The 22039-nt window shown below is 38.1% G+C and overlaps 1 protein-coding gene across 3 annotated transcripts in view; it reads left to right on the forward strand.

Annotated features, from left to right (window-relative positions):
* svild (supervillin d) overlaps positions 1–22039 on the forward strand; it is a 74064-nt gene that overhangs the window by 38226 nt on the left and 13799 nt on the right. For all 3 annotated transcript variants that reach the window (XM_055175955.2, XM_055175956.2, XM_055175958.2), the window contains 9 exons: positions 415–526; positions 4811–5286; positions 5712–5847; positions 20305–20452; positions 20626–20709; positions 20792–20872; positions 21066–21249; positions 21334–21506; positions 21852–22007. In XM_055175955.2, the coding sequence (XP_055031930.2) occupies positions 415–526; positions 4811–5286; positions 5712–5847; positions 20305–20452; positions 20626–20709; positions 20792–20872; positions 21066–21249; positions 21334–21506; positions 21852–22007 (1550 nt within the window). The remainder of the gene's footprint in view (positions 1–414; positions 527–4810; positions 5287–5711; positions 5848–20304; positions 20453–20625; positions 20710–20791; positions 20873–21065; positions 21250–21333; positions 21507–21851; positions 22008–22039) is intronic.

A 22039-nucleotide genomic window follows, 5' to 3' on the forward strand; every position in this document is an offset into this window, starting at 1 on the left:
GTAAACATTGACAATGATTAACTTTGGATAGCAGCCTGATTTTCATACAACATTACATGTTGGAGCGTCTGTTTTCATTTATTTTTTGACCCAGAGGACATGTTAATCTCCGCTGTACAACGTAGACAGGTATATCTCAATTTTTAAAACATTTTCCTAATATTCCAAAATGTTTGTTTTCTAAAACATCGTGAAAAGGGTGATCTTTTGAACCATCATTTGATCAAACAATTAAACAGATTTAAAATGTTTAGTGCTCCTGTAACTCAAATGGTAGAGCATGATACCTTCAAAGCCAGAGACCTGTGTTTGACTCAGAGGAAGCACACAAGCTTTTGATACTTTCTCTTTCTCTCGCTCTCTCTCGCTCTCTCTCTCTCTCTCTCTCTCTCTCTCTCTCTATACCCCCAGCAGCTCATCTTTATCCTCATCAGAGGGCGAGAAAAGCTCTGATGAAAGCAAGAATTCGAGACGGGATGAGTCGTCCTCTGCTGGAGAGGAAGATGAGAAGAAAGAAGATAAGAAGGTAAGACAAAATGTAAAGTCATTGATGACCTAATATCCTAAATTAGTTTCATGAGTAATCCATTCCATGTTGGTTACCTAAACTTAAACATAGATGTGGTTTCTCTGTAAAAATCAAAGCTTTGCTTTTTTACCTACTGGTTTTCGAAGGTAGTTTTAGTATTGAAATAAATATTTATAATAGGCATTTCTCTTGACCCACGAATCTGCCATCTTGGATGAATTTTTCAGCTGAGCCTGTCACAATGCATTATGGGATTGCCTACTTCACAAAGCACACGGACAGTGCTGTCTTAGAGGCTGTTTACACTTGGTATTAACATGCGTTTTTGCCGATCGGATCACAAGTGGACAACGTTAATGCCAGGTGTAAACTGTGTTCAAAACGTTTTAAGCTCGACCACTTTCGACCACTTTCAACCACATCCAGAGGTAGTCGAAACCACTTTCGATCGGATCGCTTTGGAGTAGCGGAACGCACATTTGGTTGAATGTGTTCGAACAGCCACACGCGACCGCCTTCTCTCCGCCCATTTATCTAATCTGAGGTATTAAACACAAGTTTAACATCTTTTTCTTTTTACCTCTGGCGTGAACATACGGTGAACAGCGCTATTTGTAGCCTTTCATTGATAAAACTAAAGCGGCTGATCTCCGTAGTTTCGTTTTGAAAGCGTGTGAAAGTTGCGCGATCCTATTTCATCAATTGCGCTGAAAATTTAGAGAAAGCTCTAACAAAACACTGTGCAGCATGTTTACTTGCTAAACAAGCAGTGGACTCCGACATAATATTAGTTTGCGTCCATATAAACTCATAATTACTCCCGCTCGGGTTTCAATGACAGCAGAGAGACTCGCCCACAGTCCCGACAGACCGCCCCCTCACAGTATTCAGGACAGAAGCGGTCGAAAGTGGGCAAAAGAGACGGATTTAAATACCAGGTGTAAATGTAATGTGTCTCTCTCGATCCACTTGTGATCCGATCGATGAAAACACATCTTAATACCAACTGTAAACAGCCCCTTATTATTTGGTCAAACAAAGTTTGCATAGTTACACTGCCTATATTTTGAATGGACAAAATAAAAAGTACCCCATATTTTATTCACTCTCAAGCGATCCTAGGTCTAGATGACTTTCTTCTTTCAGTCAAACGCAGTTAGAGTTATTTTAAATAATATTTTGCCTCTTTTGACATAGTGCTCTTTTTTAAAGCTCCCAACATCTAGCAAAATGTTGCCAATTAATCGTCATAATTGCAATTATTTATTAATTATTAGGCAAATTTTATAATCGTGACAGCATTAATCTTTACTTTCTTTGGACCGTTTGCTCATATATATAACACTCCTTATTCAACAGCATGTGTTTCTGTAACATCCTCACCTGTTCAAGGGGTGTAAGAAAACATACAAGATTTATGGCAGTTGTTTTGTTTTGAGTTTTCATCCCGACCACTAGATAGCAGTCATTTTAAACTTCAAGACTGACAGGGAGACAGCATATTGTGGTGTGTTCTTGATGACAGCTTTCCTATTCTATTCCAAAAATAAGAAATATCCCAACATATACCGCCTTGCACCCAGTATCGGATGGCGTCGTACTGCAACCCGTGAATTGTATCATACCGCCAGATTCCTGCCAATGCACAGCCCTGATCTACAGTGGTTACAGACGTCATCTTAAATCCAAGTAGACTGCCAGCTGAACCCTTCTCTCTTACTCTTTGGGTTTTTGAATCTGTAGTCCTCTATACCCTGAGGGTTTTTGTGTGCTTGTGCTGTTGTTGAACAGGCCACCAGCCGTGCTTTCACTCATTCAATCTTCCTTTCCTTTTCTTTCTGGGAGAATGAGAGTTTCTATTGAAGAGGAAATGAAGGGTTTGTGGGGTCAGCGTATGTGACCGTTTGCATGTTCTTTTACCCTGAAAGGCGAACCGTGGAGAGTGTTCTGAGTTTCATTTTTCATTCATTTGTTTTCTGAGAATAACCTTTTTGCAGTGATGCAGTTCTCACACAGCAATAGGCCAGCTTTAGAGCTGAGTGATGTTATCTCAATAATTCTCAGCCTTTATTCTATATTGGAGATACAGTGGGGTCTAAACGTCTGAGACATCTGAAATATGAGATTGTATTACTTTTAATGTAAAAACAAGGTTTTAGGATTAAAAGAGTTAATAAATAAATGGTCAATAAGAAATATTCTGAACTTGTGTTTTATGTCATCAGTCAAATGTAAGCAAATGTTTAATTTGCCATGCTAATCTAACATGTAACTTGCTTCTTTTGAATCACATAAAATGCATAATGCAAAAGATAAGCATTTTAATGCTTTGCTTTCAGACTTTTAATATCCACTGTGTTTCTTAATATTTCAATAACATCTGCAGTTGACATAAAAGGGTGATTTTATTTTTAATTTGAAAGGTTGTTATCATTTACTGTAGTAAGCAAGATTTTTTGTTGTGCAAAAAAATGAGTCATCAATAATTTTGTCATTTTGCAGAATGTGTATATCTGTTGAAAGTTAATCTTTTAAAGGGACACTCCACTTTTTTTGAAAATATGCTAATTTCCCGGCTCTCCTAGAGTTGAACGTCTGATTTTTACCGTTTTGGAATCCAATCAGCTGATCTCCCGGTCTACCACTTTTAGCATAGCTTAGCACAATCCATTGAATTTGATTAGACCATTAGCATCGTGCTAAAGTTTAGTTATTTTTCCTATTTAAAACTTGAGTGTACTAAGACAGACAGAAAATTAAGTTGCGATTTTCTAGGTGCAATGATGTTGTGCACTGCCCGAAAATAGTCCCCTACTATTGAAAGTTACCAAGGGGACTACTTTCGGGCGCTGCATGGTATCATTGTGCCTCCTGCAGCCATGTTACAGCAGCAATCCTTGATTATTACACCAGAATATGAGTGAATGGATTCCAAAACGCTAAAAAACAAATGTTTAACTTGAGGGGAGCTGAAAAATTGGCATATTTTCAAAAAAAGTGGAGTGTCCCTTTAACATTGATCAATGTTCACCTTGAAGCTGAAGTTTGTTCCATTTTTATGCGTATGTGAGGGTCAGCATACAAGTGCACGTAATGCAATTTTGTCATCAGAAGAGTGTGCGCATACTATATATGCACACCGACAATTTTTTTAAACCCTGCATACATTGTATGGGTAGGTTGCGCATGTGCATACAGGAGAATGTAGTATGTAGCCCAGTAGATGCGTTGCATTTTCAAATGCATGCATGTAAATTGGACTATAATCTGGGCTTTACTAGAAAACAATGGCTATGACTGGGACATTATGGTTTTAAATGGTCCTGATATGTACAGTTTAGGTACAGATATAAATACCAGTATGTATCGTTTGGTGTAAAGGTGTACTTTTTGAAAGGGTACCATTCTAGTGTGACAGCTAGGGACAATTTTTCTGTACTGTTGCATGTAGATGGCATCAAAACCAACACACACAAACTAACAGCCACAAACATCTAATTTTGGTTTTATCTAAAATGTATAATCCGCTTGTAAGGAGTAACGCTGTCCTTGTCCAAGCCTAAACTTGTTGCATATTACAATCTCAAGAGGCGTTTATTAGCATCATTTTATTAATTTCACACATTTAGCTAAGCTTTTATGAGCTCACAATGTACACTACATTCTCCAGGTTGGCTCAAAGCATCCTGGACATCAATATTTAACAATTGAAGCAATTAAACAATATATAAAAGATGTATTACTTTATGGTTATTTGTAATATTGTAAATATTAAACAGAACACAACGCTGGGTTAAAAATTACCCAATGTTGGGTTGTTGTTATGCAACCATGGGTTATAATAACCCAAAAGTTGGTTAAAACATCCCAGCATTGGGTCAGTTTTAACCCAGCGTTGTATTCTGTCCAATATTTTTAGCCATCATGGGTTATTTAGAGGGAGGCCTAAAAATAGACCCAGCCCTAGCGGAAGCCTTTGATAACGCATTTGGACCTGGAAGCAGTGTCCTTTGATGTCAGACGTAACAAGAGGATAGGGTTAAAGGCCAAATAAAGTATTAAGAAAGGATGCTGACACAATGCTTGAAAATCTTCCAGCAAACTTCAGAAAACTCAGTCCATGTATCGGCAAGCCCTATTCTGAGTGCAACGAGAGAAAAAAGAGACAGAACAAATGCAAAACAAAATTTGCGAGAGAGCCTTAAAGGGATTTTAATGGCAGTAGGGTGTGAGAACTACATCTAGAGTTTAACCTTTCATTTGTGCCAATTTCTTTATCAGGATATGAAGATTGAACAGAAACCATCAGAGTGTCAGCGTTCTGTGGGTACAGAGGAGCCCAACATTCTCTCTGGAGCTCTAAAGGTGGATGAAGGGCCGAAAGTCCCCACACCGGGCCTGCAGAGACAGGACTCAGGTCAGCGCAGCATCAAGGGCATCCTGAAGAAGACGCGCTCCACAGGCGTGGACACAGAACCTGCGGAGCCGGAGCGCAGTGTGGCTGCTGTCACCAAAACTAATAAGGAGCTGACTGTTATTGATGGAAAGAAAGAGGAAGAGGATGAGGATGAAGATGAGGAGGCAGAGTATAAAAAGGGGAGAATGTTGCAGAGAGAGGAAAGCAGCTCGAGTGAGACACCTCGCACTCCTTCCCCGGATGATTCTTTGAGTAGGACGCCCTCCGTTTCCCAATCTGAAGAGGGGGATGAGTTGGAGAGCAGCCTGGATGGGAGCATGAGCCCCTCTTTCAGAGACAGGTATGATGGGAGATGGAGTTTTTGAATTGTTGATGGTTTTGATTGACAGTCGCGGTAGACAAAATTTTTACGCAATCCCTGAATTTGACTATAGCCATAAAAATCAGCATTATGAAAATGAAGCTTACAATGCCACATTGTTCTTTTAACAAACACCCGATTTTCATTCTGAACTCAAACTGCTGCCATGGCATTCGTACATTAACACCAAGACTGTACTGACAGAAGTACTTGTGCTAAGTGCTATTCCACAGCTCTGGCACCGCTTTTAATCCTCTGCATTACTCGACTATAAATGAAGCCACAGAAGATCATTAGGAGAATTTCTGTAAAACCGCTGACACGGTCTAAAAACAAAAACCACAAAGTGTCAAATTCACTGTCTGCTTTGTCTCTCAATGGTACTTTTCCTCTCGGTTTGGCAGCCTGGCAGAGATGAAGAGCAGTGAAGGTGACAGGCGGAGCAAGCTCAAGAAGAATAAACCCATCAATGTGGTCCAGATGTCCCTGGCTGACCGCTGCTCACAGCTGCAGGAAAGCGAGAAGTCTTGGAAAAAGAAGGTACACGGATACAAACACACCCTGTTAAACCGATGGGATTGACGTTCAATTGAGCTATAATGACCATTTGGAACTGTTTTTGTGCTACATAGCGCTTTTGTTCTTTTGAGCGTAAAACCAAATCCGTCAGGGGTTAAATCAATGTAATTTTCTGTAGGGTGGAGGTAGAAAAACAATAGTCTGTGTTTAAGGTTTCTCCTGAGGCAAGATATTTGTGAGACAAGGATTCCACAGGCCGGGGTGGGGCAGGAAAAGTTTGTTTTCAGCACTTGAATTAGTGAGTTCCTCCAGTGGGCCGTCCTGCTGGAAAGGGGTTTGCGGTAGACAGGATTAACCTGGTTCCTGAAACCCAGTTACATGTGTCCTTAGCACCTGTGTTTCTCCGTTTGCTTTAAGTCTGTAGTCCTCAAACTTCTTGGTATGTGCACCCCTTGTGTAGGATGCATCCGTTTGTGGCCCCCCCAAAGAAATTTTACACACAAAACAATCTTATACTTAGAATTTGTATTAAATTATACAGTGTAGTGCTGTTTGGTTAGTAGCTATATTTTTCTGAGGTTTGATTACACAAAATGTATGATAAATTAACATATTTTATAAAATCACCATCTTGCGTCCCCCAAGGGGGGCACAGACCCCCAGTTTGAGAAAAATGCCACTGTGTGTTTCTATAAAAATGCTTTAATGCAAATCTTTATAAATAAAGGAGTCAGACAAAGGTCTCCTTTAAGAAGCAGGGCACCCAAAATCGAAAATCCTGTCATGATTTACTCTTGCGTCGTGCCAAACACTGTATGCTATTATTTTTTTAATGTGCCGCACAAAAGCAGAAGAGTCTTTGCTTAGCTCTTTCCATACAACGATAACTCATGTCTGTCCAACTCTATAAGCAACAAAACAACACCATAAAAGTGCATGGACTATATTCAGAGACCAGCGACAACGAAAGCGGTCTGTGTCACCTAAGGTCATCCAGAAAGTTGCTCTTGAACAGGCCGCAAAGACTACAGCCAAATACCATGAACGCTTTATGCGTTACTCTCACTGGGCTATCACATACTAAAATAAGTATTGAACGTGACACTATTTTTCTCAGTTTACATATTTCTAAAGGTGATATTGACATGACTTTTTCACCAGATGTTGGTTACAAAAACCCATGAAAACCACACATGTAAAGAAATCAAATTTATCCATAAATTAAAGCCGCTCTATGCATTTTCAACGTTTTTGTCAAACAGCGACCCCTAGAGTCGCTGGAGAATACTTGCAACTGTCGTAATTTCCCACTCTAGTACTCCAAAGATAATGACCAGGGAATGTTTCACAATTTCATACAAATATTAGGCTACTGCATAGTCTACTAAACTACAGATGATGGTAATAGGATAATAAGAAGTTTATTCCAAGTGAAGAGTGCATATAATAATAAAGTACAGCGTTTGCTAGCTTATAATGTTTTAACATGATTGCAGCTAAATCACAATTAAACTGTCTATCTATAGTCTATGTCTACTGTATCATTTCATTTGTGTTCTTTTATTGTAATGTAAACATTACAAAATGCCATGACAAAGTTAATTGTGTACGTTGCATTATTTCATAACATTGTTCGCTATAATGTCATACATGATTATTGCTATTTATCATTATAGTTTGCAAATTGTGCATGTTTACACTATTTATAACCTCTAGGCTTTATTTATGTCCTGATAATTATGTGAGATATTGAGAACTGTTGTCATGATAATCGCTTGACATACTACAAGCAAGCGCAACAACATACAACATAGACCGCAAACAAGTTTACAAACGAGAGATTTACTTACTAGTCCATCAACAAGATCGCCAGATCAGCATCCCATCCAGTGCTGTCTTTTAGCTCACACCAACGAGTAAAAACCTGACCGAGTGGCACTCTTGTCCGGTTCCTAACGCGGTCAGATTCTCTTTTCCTTTTCCTACTCTCTTCCGAATGCGCTTTCTTAACTTTTTAATCGTTTAGCCTCACGGCTGAAATTCGCGCGTGCAGTTGTTGTTATAGGCTTGATCGACTTCATGCAGCGCTGCAAGAACCGACAGCCGGATAACGTCAAAGTGCCGTCTCGGATCATTCTCGTGGTACTTTGACGTCATCCGGCGGTCGGTTCTTGCAGCGCCGCACGAAGTCGAACAAGCCTAACGTGTGTGACATCGTTGACGTAAAGCAAGTCGTGATTCTTGCGAGATTTGTCAGGGGTGCTTCTCTAAAGCTTGCATTGCTGGTTTTGCTAGCGGCGTCCTCCCCGACAAAAGGAGGATGATTCACCCTTCTATGACTTTGTTTACCACCGAAATAACTTTGAAGCTGTTATATTAAGGTAAAATAACTGCATAGTGTGTCTTTAAGTTATGTGTAACCATGTAAATGACACAAGGGAAAGTATTGAACATGCTAACTGAAATGTATTTAATAGTTTGTACAAAAGCCTTTGTTGGTAATGAAAGCTTCAAGACGCCTCCTGTATGGAAAAACTAATTGCATGCATTGCTCAGGTGTGATTTTTGACCCTTTCATTCTTCAACACAAACACACTTCTGTTTTGTGGGCCTCTTCTATGAACTCTGACCTTTAGTTCTTTCCATAGAAAGTCAGGTGATTGGCTGGGCCATTCTAGCAGCTTTATTTTTCTTTTTCTGAAACAAATTGAGAGTTTCCCTGGCTGTGTGTTTGGTTTAGGGTTTACCCATCAAGAAATGTTTCTTGCATGACACAGTATTTTATAGGCCATCGGTTGGGACTGTACCAGCTGTTATTTTTGCACTGACAAGGGTCTTTGCTTTCCATGCATTTTTGCACCTTTTTTGCATCAGGGGTCTTATACTTTTGCCTGTCATTTTACATGATTACACATGGTTTGATTTCTTTGCATGTGTGGATTGCCTCGGTTGTTACCAACATCTGGTGAATATGTCAATTCCATCAATAGAAATATGTTTACTTTAAAAATGGTGACGTATCTAATACTTATCTGCTGTAACTTTTATTGTATTGCATAGATTATTTTGTGTCATTGTATGAAAAGAGCAGGGTAAAGATTCATCAACCAATTAAAAAATAAATATATATTTTTTTCTATGGAAAAATAACAGCCACAAGAACAATTTTCATTTCGGGTGTCTGTTCCTTTAAATACCATTTTATTAAATCACCTTAACACACTTAGCATGTTATTACGCTTCAATCTGCGTTATTGCTGAAAATAAATCAGACTTAATATGTCCTGGATTGGAAGGCCAAATCCAGTCCCATCTTGGGAAGCACATCTTTAAACAGCAAGGATTAATCATTTCTGCATAAACACACAGTTGGTCACAAATTTCTGCGGATAATCTTAGGCCTCATGCTGTCTGTCTGGCTTAAAATCAAGAACTGAGAAATACGGCGAGGTTACAACTGATCTGTTCCTCAACTGTTAAAAAAACGCTGCCGTGATGATGCACACGTAACACAGTGTTCTAACCAGACGCGACCCGATATGATTCCAGCGACAGGCAAATTGTCTGTCCATACTGAACGTAAAAAGGGGCCGTGCCGCAACACAATCAAACACAAAAAAACGCCAAAAACAGTCATTCTCTGTTTGGCCACCCTGTTGCTCTGTAGCTAAAGAGAGCACACACATACAGAAAAGTCCCATTCCTCTGGTTTTTATGGCTTTCCTTGTGCAGTTTGAGGGATTTGTTGTATTTTTCAGATTTTAAATCGTCTAATTTATGGTCCCACGTAGTATCTACGATAGGGTAAGTGTAGGCTGTGCGTAGCCTGACGTGCACCTCTGCAAAAATGTGACAGCGCATCCATTCTATGCAGACCAGAAGTGCTGTGATTGGTCCACTTGAACACCTCCCATCAAGTGAAAAAAAATCAGTGTCGTCTCTGCTCATATATCTTAAGATATTTTTTTCATGTTTAATGCTGTTGGGTGATTCTCACGAAATCCAGACATAGAAGTTGTCCAGCATCAGATTTTTTTGAAAAGCCCTTGAAGCTTTTTTTTTTGGACATATAAGATTAATGTCTGAACTTACTACCATTATTTTTAGAGTTTTTAAAAAAATTATCATTACCACGATATTACATTAAATATATGCATTTACAAAGTCATGTTTCGGTAATGAGAACTAAAAAGTTGTCTAGGTACTATGACAAACAAAATTTCTTTTATCTCGAGAGTCTCTTCCAACAATTTTTTTTTTTTGAAAATGTTAGTTCCTTGAGGGCTTAAACAATGATTGAAAATTGTTGCGGAGGATGAGAAATTTTTTCTTGGACACATTTATATTCCTTATTATTATCTCTACATTTACCAATGATCACCAAATAACACTTGTTTCTTTACTGTAAATGTTTATAGTATACCATGCACTGAAGCTTTTTATTTTTTCGATTTTTTAATTATAAATATTTCCATGTCAAAGAACCCAAATCCAGTCATGGACACGTTGCGGTAAAGAAAATTTTCCTTTTAAATGTGGAAAAAACAACAAAATTGGGTTGTATGATGTCATTTGAAATCAAGTGCAAAATAGTACATGAAGAGATGTTTGTAACTGTATGCTTATTATTTTGATACTCTTACTTTGCATTTATTTTTTTTATCAAAATGTTTCATGGCACCTCATTAGTCTAATTTCGCGAGAATCACCCTGTTGCATCGTATCTAGCTAGGACACTAAAGGAACATTCACACGGGGCGTAAGCCTTAATGCTTAACAGAAGGCTTGTTTGAAGCGTGGCCAACAGCCAATCACAGTGGCCGCAACCTCTGCTATAAACGTAATTGGCTGGCTCTGCCTAGGTTATTTGCATAAGGTGATCTGATTGGCTGACGCACGCGTTGCCGCTTGAAAAGCTGAGAAGCAAGCAACGGCAACGACACTGACGCGGCACCGAAAGATCCACAATTCAGTTCGGCAACACATGACGACACCCATTAAAAGTGAAAGGAAAGCGTTAACGCTTACGCCCCGTGTGAATGCACCATAAGTCAAATGTGTCCCTCACCTTTGTTGTGGCCATTATGGTCAAATCTGAATGGAAAAGGTTATAAAATGCTCTCTCTAATGTGGTTTGACTAAAGAATTTACATTTGAGAATTAAAGTTGCAATAACAAACTGATAAAAAGTCACTGTGAGACACAGTTTTGAAATGGACTCTGAATCATGTATTGTGACAGGGCCGAATAAAGAAGAAACATCTGTATGTTTGATGAAGGATGGATAATGAGGTCTGCTGTACATTGTGTGAAAGAAAATTTGAAACTCTATGCAATGTAAGCCAGCACAGATGTTGTCAGTCTATTGGGCCTAGAAAGGATGCAATTCTGCACTGATGATAACTAGTTGAATTTCAGCCAGATTCTGCATTTTGAATCCAAAATGTCCTTTACTTGATTTGTGCGGATCATAAGACTTTTCTTGTGACACGAATATGGCACCCATGCATCAATCAAATAGTCCTCATCTCTTTTAGCATCATCCCTTTAAGGATTTTGGCGATAATTCCTCTAACACAAAATGATCAGGGTCAAAAGATGTAGTCTGCTGGATCCTTCAACTGAGCAATGTTTTACACAGTCAATAAGACTACATTATTCACTCAGGTTGTCAGATGATTCAGCCAAATGATGCATCGCTGTTGTGGAGCAGAGTCTTATAAGGATTATCCAGCTGCTCCTTTTCAAATAAATCAAATAGCACAGAAAATCATCCTGAGCCCAGGAGATCCAAGGCACATTTCCACCTCATCTCAGATACGATCTGTCCTTCTGTCTCTATCTTTCATTCTCTTTTTTCTTTGATCTTTCCTATGTTTGCTCTATCTTACACTTTGCTAGAGCTCACTGGAGGGCCGTTTGACAAGTGTCAGCTAGGCTGAAACTGAGCTGACTAAATACACAGTGGTCATTTTATTTCATGGGAAACCTGCTTAGGAACCGTAACAATGACCTCAACCCAGTCTCTCTCTTTCTCTCTTCGCCTGGAAGCGCTCCTGGCATTGCACCTTCTCAGTCATTCACTCACCTTATTTAATCGTCCCTCTGTATCTCTTCCTGCTGGCCGTCATTGACTGATGATGAAGGTCTTGCTCTGGGAGCGTCAGCTGATTTTTATTTGAATGATGAATTGCTTGAGTCCTGATTGGTTTTGAGGCACAGCAGCTTGTAGTCTTTTATGAATCCTTTACCTCTGCCCTGATGTTAGTTCCCTAAATGGGTGAATCTCATGAAAACTGTCAAGAAATGACTATAGCCTGTAATGTGAAACAATCTAACTAGTTATAGACAGACTGATCTCTTGGAAAGTCGTGTTGTAGTCACGAAAAATTAGATTAATTTATTCATGTCCATTTGTCCTTAAGCACAAATGTCTTTTTCGTGTCACTAGCACGAATTTCTATAGATAGTTTTTCGTGTATGTTGCACGACTTTCTTTGTCGTGTCATTTTATGTATTGTTTTCTCATTGTTTTTTTCCTATTTTCTTACCATTGTCGCTTGAGGTTGGGGTTAGAATCACTTTGTTACATTTTTACTGTGGGTTCATACCAGGTGCAAGTTCAACGATTTGCGCGAGTAGATTACATACAAAGTCAATGCAAAGATGCAATCAGACGCATCCTCACGTGTGGCGATGGGAATGACGCGATATGTGCGGTGCGTTTGCTGCGAAAACACGCTATTCGCCTCAAACGTGCCTTCGCCCAAATTGGAAATATTCAACTCGAGCGAATCATTCGCATGACATGAAGTTAAATCCCTGGATTATTCTAGAGCGAGTAACGCGATGCGCTGCGTTTGGTGTGTACGTAGCATTAGACATCCTAACCCAAAACCCAACTCTACACAGCAAAAAATTACTTTCTTATTTAGTATTTTTGTCTTGTTTTCATTAGAAATATCTAAAAATTCTTAAATCAAGATGTATTTTCTTGATAAGCAAATTTACCTTAGAAAAAATCGAGTTTTTAGACCAAAAATATACAATTTGTGCTTAAAACAAAAAATATCTGCCAATGGGGTGAGACATTTTTCTTGAATTGTTTAAGAAAAAGGTAAACTTATTTTAAGATTTCTTTTTCTCACCCCATTGGAAGATATTTTTGCGTGTTTTAAGCACAAATTGACTGAAATTGTATACTTTTGGTCTAAACATTAGATTTTTTTTCTAAGGTAATTTGGCTTATCAAGAAAATACATCTTGATTTAAGAATTTTTCGACATTTCTACAAAACAAAAATACTAAGTAATAAGACATTTTTTGCAGTGTAACCCAAACTCCAGGCAAGAATAGTTTTCAAAGCGGAAGAAAATCATGTAGAAACCAATACATAAAAGTACATCCTAAACCAAACCCCAAATCGACAATGACTTAAAAGTGGGAAAAAGCAATGAGAAAACAATACTTAGGTTGAAACAAAAAAGAAAGGTCGTGCAATGAACACGAACAACTGTTTGTGGAGGTTCGTGAGAGTGACAAGACAAAGACATTCATGCTCAAGACACGAAAAAGCTGAATTTCGTGCCATAGACATGAATAAATTAATCAAATATTTCGTGACTATAACACGACTTTCCATGAGATCTTGTTGTTATAGACTTATATATTAGCTGATATTTGGATTTATTTTATTTGACAATCGGATGTGGTATTAGATCCGCAGCCGGCAGTTACTTTAGTTAAACAAATTCAAACAAAACAAAAAACATGCATGTCCGATTAAACTGTCTTTAGTAAGTAGATAAACTGCAATAAACTTTTTATTTGTGCAAATATCTTGTGAATGACAACCCCTTTAATGAATTAAAACCCCTTTCTCTTGTTAATGAAACAAAATTACATTATTTCAATTTGTAAAGTGCAGTTGTGATTATTCATCATGGTTGCATTTGTCAAGCTGATGTTAATGTATCTTCTTTATTCTAGTAAAATAATTAATGCTGATAAGAATATCTACAGTACTGAGAAGAGGGACTTTGGACCAGAAAGATTTTATAATGGCTGGAACAGTGCTGTGGAAAAATGCAAATGAAATGCAAAAACAATTTAACAAATAGCCAGAATAGACTTCTTCAATTTAAGCAAAATGTCATTTCTTTTCCTTGTGATTTTGGGGTGAAATATGACCCGAGCATTTCTTCATGAGGTTCGCCCAACTATATTCAAAATGACCTTTTGACCTCTGTCCTTTACCCTCTTTGTCCTTCCTTCTTTACTTCAGGCACCTGCCCTGTCTTCTCTGCTTTCCTCTCTGCCTCAACATAGCATATAGTCCCATCCTTCCAGGTGAGTAACACTGTGCAGTGTTTTCTGTGGTTGTTATTATTTATTTTTTATCTGATTGTGTGTCTCAATGTCTCTAAGCACTCTAAACGCGTCTGTTAGTGATTTTTTTTTGCATATCCCATGAGAACGGCCTTCAGTTGGATGTTTGCATCTGAATAATTCATGCTTGTTAGGTAAACTATGCTCCAAGGTAAACTGGCAGCTCTCCAATGCTGTCAGTATCTTTCCTTAGATATAACTACTGTAAAACTGAGGCTCCTGAATAAGATATTGTTTTGTTGCTTTGTCATACACTGCGTTCCTAAAAATAAAAATGCCTTCATGCAAGGCTTCAGGGCAAGACGCACAGTACTAGCAGTTTCCCTGTGATCCTTTTATTGAGCATTAAAGACTTTAGCATATTATTGTATGTGCAAAACTGCATGCAGATACATTTTTGAATTCCCATCAAAAGGACGAGGAACTCATCAGGATTTATTTATTTCTCCACATGGCTCTGAACATTAAATGCTAAATGGATCTTTTTTTCTGCTCGGGCATAGAAAGGACACCATATGTTTCAGATGTGAAGTAGAGGTGCAGTGGAGACCCTTAAACCTTCAATTTATTAACTCCAGTTTTATTCTCACAGTAACGGTTCGAGCGACTGGCCCAATAACAGATACCTGTGGTTATTACACTCCATATGGGGCTCATTTATGATGTGTCTGCTTCATAATGTAAAGTGGCTGACTGCTGGTGACAGATGGGTGTTTTGATTCTGACACTCGTGGTGTTGCTTTTCCCCTGGAGTATCTGATTTCAATTAAATGTTGATTGTTTGTGTATGCAGCTGGAGGTTGTTGCATTTCGTCACATTGAGCAGCTTGTGTGGCTCGCAACATTTTATAGATTTAATTTGACCCTTGTATGGTATTAATAACTGTGGCAAAAATACCTAAATTAATACAGTTTCTTTCAGAAGTAAAAGTTCTGGTTTAACCTACAGATTTCCTTGTAAATATATTCCTCCACCTCAGTTAAATCTGAGGTAATCTGAAATTTGGTTGGGTCTTGCTTTTCCTCAGTGGAAAACAGGCTTACAGGTCCAATCTAAACCCTGCCTCCCTTAAGCGAGCCAGGTGAATAAAACCATTTAAAAGCATATTTGAGTTTGATGAACGGTTTCGTATTGAACTCGAACTGCATCCAAACCCACATTTAATGTTTCACTAGTTTGATGTAATTTATCTACATGCAGTCTCTGGTCCCTGTAATTAAAATTCCCTCCAGAACATGTCAGCTAAATTGAATAAACCATTTGGCCTGCCTTTCTGTTTCATAGATCCAAGCAGTTTAGGGCCTGTGAATTCCTTGGAAAGACATTTGTTATAGCGTGTCAACACTATGAGATTTACAGTGAACCGACTGCGTCCACATAAGCAAGACTATAATGAATGTCTCTCTCCAGCTGCCAAGTGGATCGCAGTCCTTTTAGCCAAAGGAGTAAAGTTGAAACAAATTATTATTATTATTATTAATAATTATTACTGCAACATGTTACTGCAAATTTTTTTTATAGTGTACATCCATGGTATATTACTGTAATTTCATAACAGTGGCAGAATTTAGTTGCATTAAGCATAAATGAAATTTGAAAAGCGAGTCTGATGTGCATTCCTCACGGTTATAAGGTTAACTGAAGGTTGTAGCGTCTGTGTCTTTGTTAGATTGGGCAGCTTGTTTGATGGCTGGTTGGATTGTGATGGAATTTAATTGGTTTATTAATGTCCAGGATTCACTTTTCTAAAGCTCAATTCATACTAATGCGTAGAGAAGGGGTCTCCAACTTTTTTGTGCGCAAGGGCTACCACAATGGATAAAACAATCTGGAGGGATACTTTTAGATATAGTCTACTGGGGGCCGCAAGATGGTGAGATAAGGCTTCTACCCAAAAGCACTACTTTGTATCATTTTAATATGTTTTTTTATTCAAATGTTACATTTTTTTTATCCTAAAGATTATTTGGGGGGGGGACGCGTGGGAACGTGTTGTACACGAGAGGGGCCGCACGCTGAAAAAGTTTGAGAACTCGAAATGTTTTTGTTTTACTTGTTGATTTTATTTCATTTTACTTGTTGATATTTTTTTGTATTTTTTAAAATGTTAACATACGTATGCCAAGCCAAGCTAATATAAAAAATATGTAATTAATAAAAATTACAATTGAGGCTGCGGGCACCATGTTGGAGACCCTTGGCGTATAGTGTATAATGTAGTCTACGTATAGTGTCGTACCCTGATGCACACCTCCCCAAAAATGTAACAACGCAATTATATGCGTACCGCAAGTGCTGTGATTGGTCTGCAAGAACCCCTAACTAAACATACAGTATATCAAATGAAAGGATAGACCCTCTGCTTTTAAACAAAAAAACAGGAAGCGTTTTCTCTTAATTGTACTTACTGTGAGAGCACAGTAAATATGAAGCCTAAATATTAATTACAAATGGTGACGTAGGGGTGGGATTAAATAAGTTGTCTTCTTCCCACTCCCTTTCAGGCAGAATATGATTATTATATCTGTATATTTGAATATTGTATATTTGTTTGTTTGATTATTATTTTTTCTTCTTTTTCGTCGTTTTTTTTTTTTTTTTTCACTATATGATTTACTATATTGTTTACTGCCTGGAATAAAAAAAAAAAATTTAAATTAAATTTTTAAAATTAAATTGTCGAAATAACTCGTCAGTGGCAGGGAAATAGTTTTTTTATGCTACTGTATTTTCCGGATTATAAGTCGCTATGGAGTATAAGTCGCATCAGTCAAAAAATGTTGCATTTATTTAGAAAATTATTATTCTTTTTGGGGGCATTTTGTTTAAGTCTTTCTCGGTTGTTTTTAAATTAATGTTTCAGTTAACAGTTTTTTCAGGGGTAGGCTACAGGAGCAACATATAGCGCCCTCTCTTGGCTGTAGACGGCAGAGCATGTGAGCGGTGCGGAGCGGGAGCGGAGCGTTGAGCGGTGCGGTGATATTTTCATCAGAGCGCAGAGCGCATTTCCGAAAATTCCGCTCCGCTCGCTCAATACGCTCAGCACCGCTCGCTCATCCCAGAATGCCCTTTGGTAATTTGCTAGTTTGAGAACCTGTAAAAATGGCTAGCAAGAAGTTATGGAGTTCAAATATTGTTTTAATGAAGTCGCCAGCCTTATATATAAATGAAAGAAATGAAACTAAGATGACAGAATAACTGTAGCGTCGTCTGCATCTAGATGCAGTTTTAAAGATTAAAATAACTTTAATCTAACTGATCAACACAAATACAAATATATTTGTACATAATATAACTGATTGCTTACCAGCATTAAAACCACTTAAAATAAAAACATTTATAGTTCTTTGTGTATGTACAGCGGCCACTCCGTGGATGAGGAAGCTGTAGCCAAAAACGCCAGTGCCTTTAGTATTAACTGACTGAACACTTGACTTACCTGGACATTTAGATATTAAAATTTTTCATCAACAGATCTGCGTTATAAACATTGATGATAATCTGCCGACTCGACTGATTCAGCACGTCCTCTATTTTACAGAGAGTCCGCTTAATTAACGGCTTTTCGTTCGGTCCGCGTGACCTAAACATTTTTGTTCTGTAATTTGTTATCGTATAGGCTACATTTCTACATATTTTCGACCATGTAACATTTGAGATAAAATGTAAGTTGTTATAGATAGCATTTAAGCTTGTTCTTGTTCTGAAATGATGAAATGTTTAGTCTGACTAAAATGATCTATCCAGATTAATTTAGCCAAAATAATGATTTATTCGTTTTCATAGAAACATTTTAATTTATCTACTAATATACTATTAAAAATGCCATAAATAAATATTCTGTATTGCATTCGTTTTGTACATTTACAGGTTCATAAATTAAACTGATCAACACAAATACAAATATATTTGTACATAATATAACTGATTGCTTACCAGCATTAAAACCACTAAAAATAAAAACATTTATAGTTCTTTGTGTATGTACAGCGGCCACTCCGTGGATGAGGAAGCTGTAGCCAAAAACGCCAGTGCCTTTAGTATTAACTGACTGAACACTTGACTTACCTGGACATTTAGATATTAAATGTTTTCATCAACAGTATCTGCGTGGAACATTATAAACATTGATGATAATCTGCCGACTCAACTGATTCAGCACGTCCTCTATTTTGCAGAGAGTCCGCTTAATTAACGGCTTTTCGTTCGGTCCGCGTGACCTAAACATTTTTGTTCTGTAATTTGTTCTCGTATAGGCTATATTTCTACCAACCTTTCTACATATTTTCGACCATGTTACATTTTGGGATAAAATGTAAGTTGTTATAGATAGCATTTAAGCTTGTTCTTGTACTGAAATGATGAAATGTTTAGTCTGACTAAAATGATCTATCCAGATTAATTTAGCCAAAATAATGATTTATTCGTTTTCATAGATACATGTTAATTTATCTACTAATATACTATTGAAAATGCCATAAGTAAATATTCTGTATTGCATTCGATTTGTACATTTACAGGTTCATAAATACTGTCTAATTTTAATTTATTTAAGACACTGTGTTCTGTTTTTACCGATGCAATGTAAATTCGCACTTAAAAACCTTCTTGTTAAGAAATTGTTCTTCAATTTATTTTAGTTTTTTTCAAATAATATATTTATATAATATTATAGTTTGTTAATCTTTTTCTCGTAAGGGGAACGAATTGTTATAATATTTCGTAATTACTTATTACATTTATTATAACTTAAAATTGTGAATTAGTAAAACATGTGGATGTCGTGGAAACAAATTGTTAATTTGAATTATATCCGTATCAGTTAAACTAGGTCTAATAGCCAACACACAACTGTACATAACTGCTATTTATCAGCTAATACTTTAATTAAATGCAATTATCCAAGAACGTCAGTACAGAAAACAATTAGGCTTACTAAATTTTTTTTTTTGTCGGAGCGGGATCTGAGCGGGAATTGGTTTATTTGCGAGCGTGAGCGGAAAGTTAACGGAGCGCTTGCTTGGGCGGTGAGCGACTGAGTGGAGCACTTGAACAGTAGAGCGGAATATTTAGCGGAGCGTCACACCGCTCCGCACCGCTCACATGCTCTGGTAGACGGTAATGTTTTCCTTTGGTTCATGTTAGTCAGTATGAATTAATTTTGACATATAAGTCGCACCTGACTATAAGTCGCAGGACCAGCCAAATTATGAAAAAAAGTGTGACTTATAGTCCGGAAAATACGGTATATATACCCATCACTTCTTCCACTATGCTATAATTATTTATGGCATATGGTTCAAGCTGTTCTTTGCATTGCAATGGATGTGAATGGTGACCAAAAGTTTAGGGTGACAAAAATTTTATTTAATTTTTTTGTTGAAATTTGGATAAAATAATCAAAACATCAAGAATAGATCTTCTTCAGTACTGTTGAAAATAGGGTTGTGCCGATAGACGATAGTATCGTGTTGACGATAGTTTATTATAATCATATTAACATGCGCGCATTACATGCTTTTCCTCGCATGAGACGGTTTGTGGGCTTTACTTTGCGAGAGAGAGTTTGTAATGCATGTGGATTCCCTCTCGCACGCACATGGACTTAATGTGCGCATCTTGGACGCTTGCTCGGACCTGAATGCGCGTGCCATGGACTCCTTTTAGCACCAGAACTTGTAATATGTGCAGCTCTGACATTTTCTTGCACTTGAGAGGTTGTTTGGTGTGCAGAGGGTTAAAACCAGCGAGTTTGTTGTTCCCACTTCCTGGCATGCAGGAAATTTTAGAGGACTTAAGCGCCTGGACTTAATGACGCACATAATGGTATCAGTTTTAAGAAGGTTGTGGTCATGACAGTGTTGCCCTTGCTTCCTTTTTGTCCACCAATCAAGTGAATTGTCATAAATAAATAAAAAATGAATAAATAAATAAATGAGTAAACTACTGCCTCGCCTATTGTGTATCGGCAATCTCACAGGCTGACGATGAGATGATCTCAAAATGGGACATATCGGCCAACTATTTTTGGATAAACTGACCCTTTAATGCATAAAGAGTCATGTTTTTTTTTCTCGCTTTGTCTTCAGAAGTCTTCTGGAGACGTGGAACCAAAGATGTCGCTGGCGGAGCGGATGAAGATCTTGCAGGAGAAGGAGGAAATGTGGAAGACCAAAGGCAAAGGAGCTTCTAATGACTCCACCCAGTTTTCTGTGGCCGGACGAATGGCTAAGAGAGGTAGGGGGAAAAGTTTTTTAACGAACGAAACCGGCTCTAGCGAACCAAACAAAAAGATTTGCATATCTTGATCCTGGTAGACAGCCGCAATTCAGGTTTTATTGTCTGTCCTGTTGTTCAGGGTAGTGATAAGAAAGCCTTTCTGGAATGTTTTTACATCTGTTTCCCATCAGGCTTGGTGTCACCTAACAGAGAAGATCTGCCCATCATCATCAGCAAAAAGACCAGCAACAGCACACCAGTCAAACCATTAGAAGGTATTGTTTTTTTGACGTTGATGTACAGTTGTATCAGAACCGTTGTCTCACAGACTCATGTCTGAAAATGTCTCTGTGACAGAAATCTCAAGCCGTCCTGATGCTGAAGGAGATAAAAGACTTGACAAACTGGAGTCATTCTTGGACAGACTTCACAATAAAGGTTATTCATCTGATTTAAGTTAACAATGTCTGCCTGTCATTTTGATTTGCTGACATTAAGATGGGGTTTTGGAGACAGGGTGTGAACTTAAAAATGCTTGCAAAATGAAACGGTTTGAAGTCAAATTTAATAAATGTATTGATGTTAATACATGAACACTGATTGACAGCTCCAGTTATGTTTCACAATAAAGGTGTACCAGGCACTAAGAACTCTACTATTGAGGTCACGGAGGAAAAGGAGAAGGAGGTGATGACCCTGGACGACGACGAGACGTTTGGCCGTTTCTACAGTTCATTATCACCCACCACGCTGAGCTCCGTTCTTATTCTGGATGAGGAAGAGGACTTCAGCATCTTCCAGTCAGACACCCCAAGGTGAGATTATGTTTAAAGACATCAGTCCATATGTTGTCTACATGTATCACAGTGTGAAAAATCTATTTGTTCATAAACTTCCAGACTAACTTCAGCTGTTGAGGAACACAAGCGCGCAGTGCGGCCCTGCAGAAGAACCAAGAGTTCGAGGAATCCTCTCCGTACCCTGGCAGCCCGAGATGACCTCAGGCAGACGTACACCGAACAGAGGCTCAATGTGGCATCGGTGGAGACCAAAAGGATACAGATGGAGCGAAGTAAGATTATTATTTTTTGTGTTTTGTTCAAAGCTGATGTGTGTGTGCAAAATCAAACTAGATTGCCAGTTGTGCCCTGAACGTGCATCACTGATTGGTAAAAAATCTTTTTGTGCCATTGTGCACACACTTCTCCATTAAAACATAAAATATGCCATTGCTAGAATGTGGCTTTCAAAATTATGTGTGGTTTTTCTGTCTCTTAGTTCTTATTTGATATAAGAAAGTGGTGTAGTTATTAGGAGCTTAATGCGGTGCACGTTCCTGTCTTTCCCTCTTACATTAAACGAGCTAATAAAATAATGATGTGCCAATTACAAACGCTGTTATTTTTAATGTCTTCAGTGGCCAAGCACTCGAATCTGGCAGACGCAGCTCTGGCAGGTCTGGCTAGCAAAGAAAACTTTAGGAAAGTCAACTTGCGGAGTGTGAAGTCTACAGAGGTGGTGACCAATAACAGCGCCGTGCCTTTCCACAAGCTCATGCTCATCCACATTAAAGGTAGTTTCATTTTATTTCTTTGTTTAATGTAT

Source organism: Misgurnus anguillicaudatus, chromosome 4, assembly GCF_027580225.2.
Source record: "Misgurnus anguillicaudatus chromosome 4, ASM2758022v2, whole genome shotgun sequence".
NCBI lineage: Eukaryota > Metazoa > Chordata > Actinopteri > Cypriniformes > Cobitidae > Misgurnus > Misgurnus anguillicaudatus.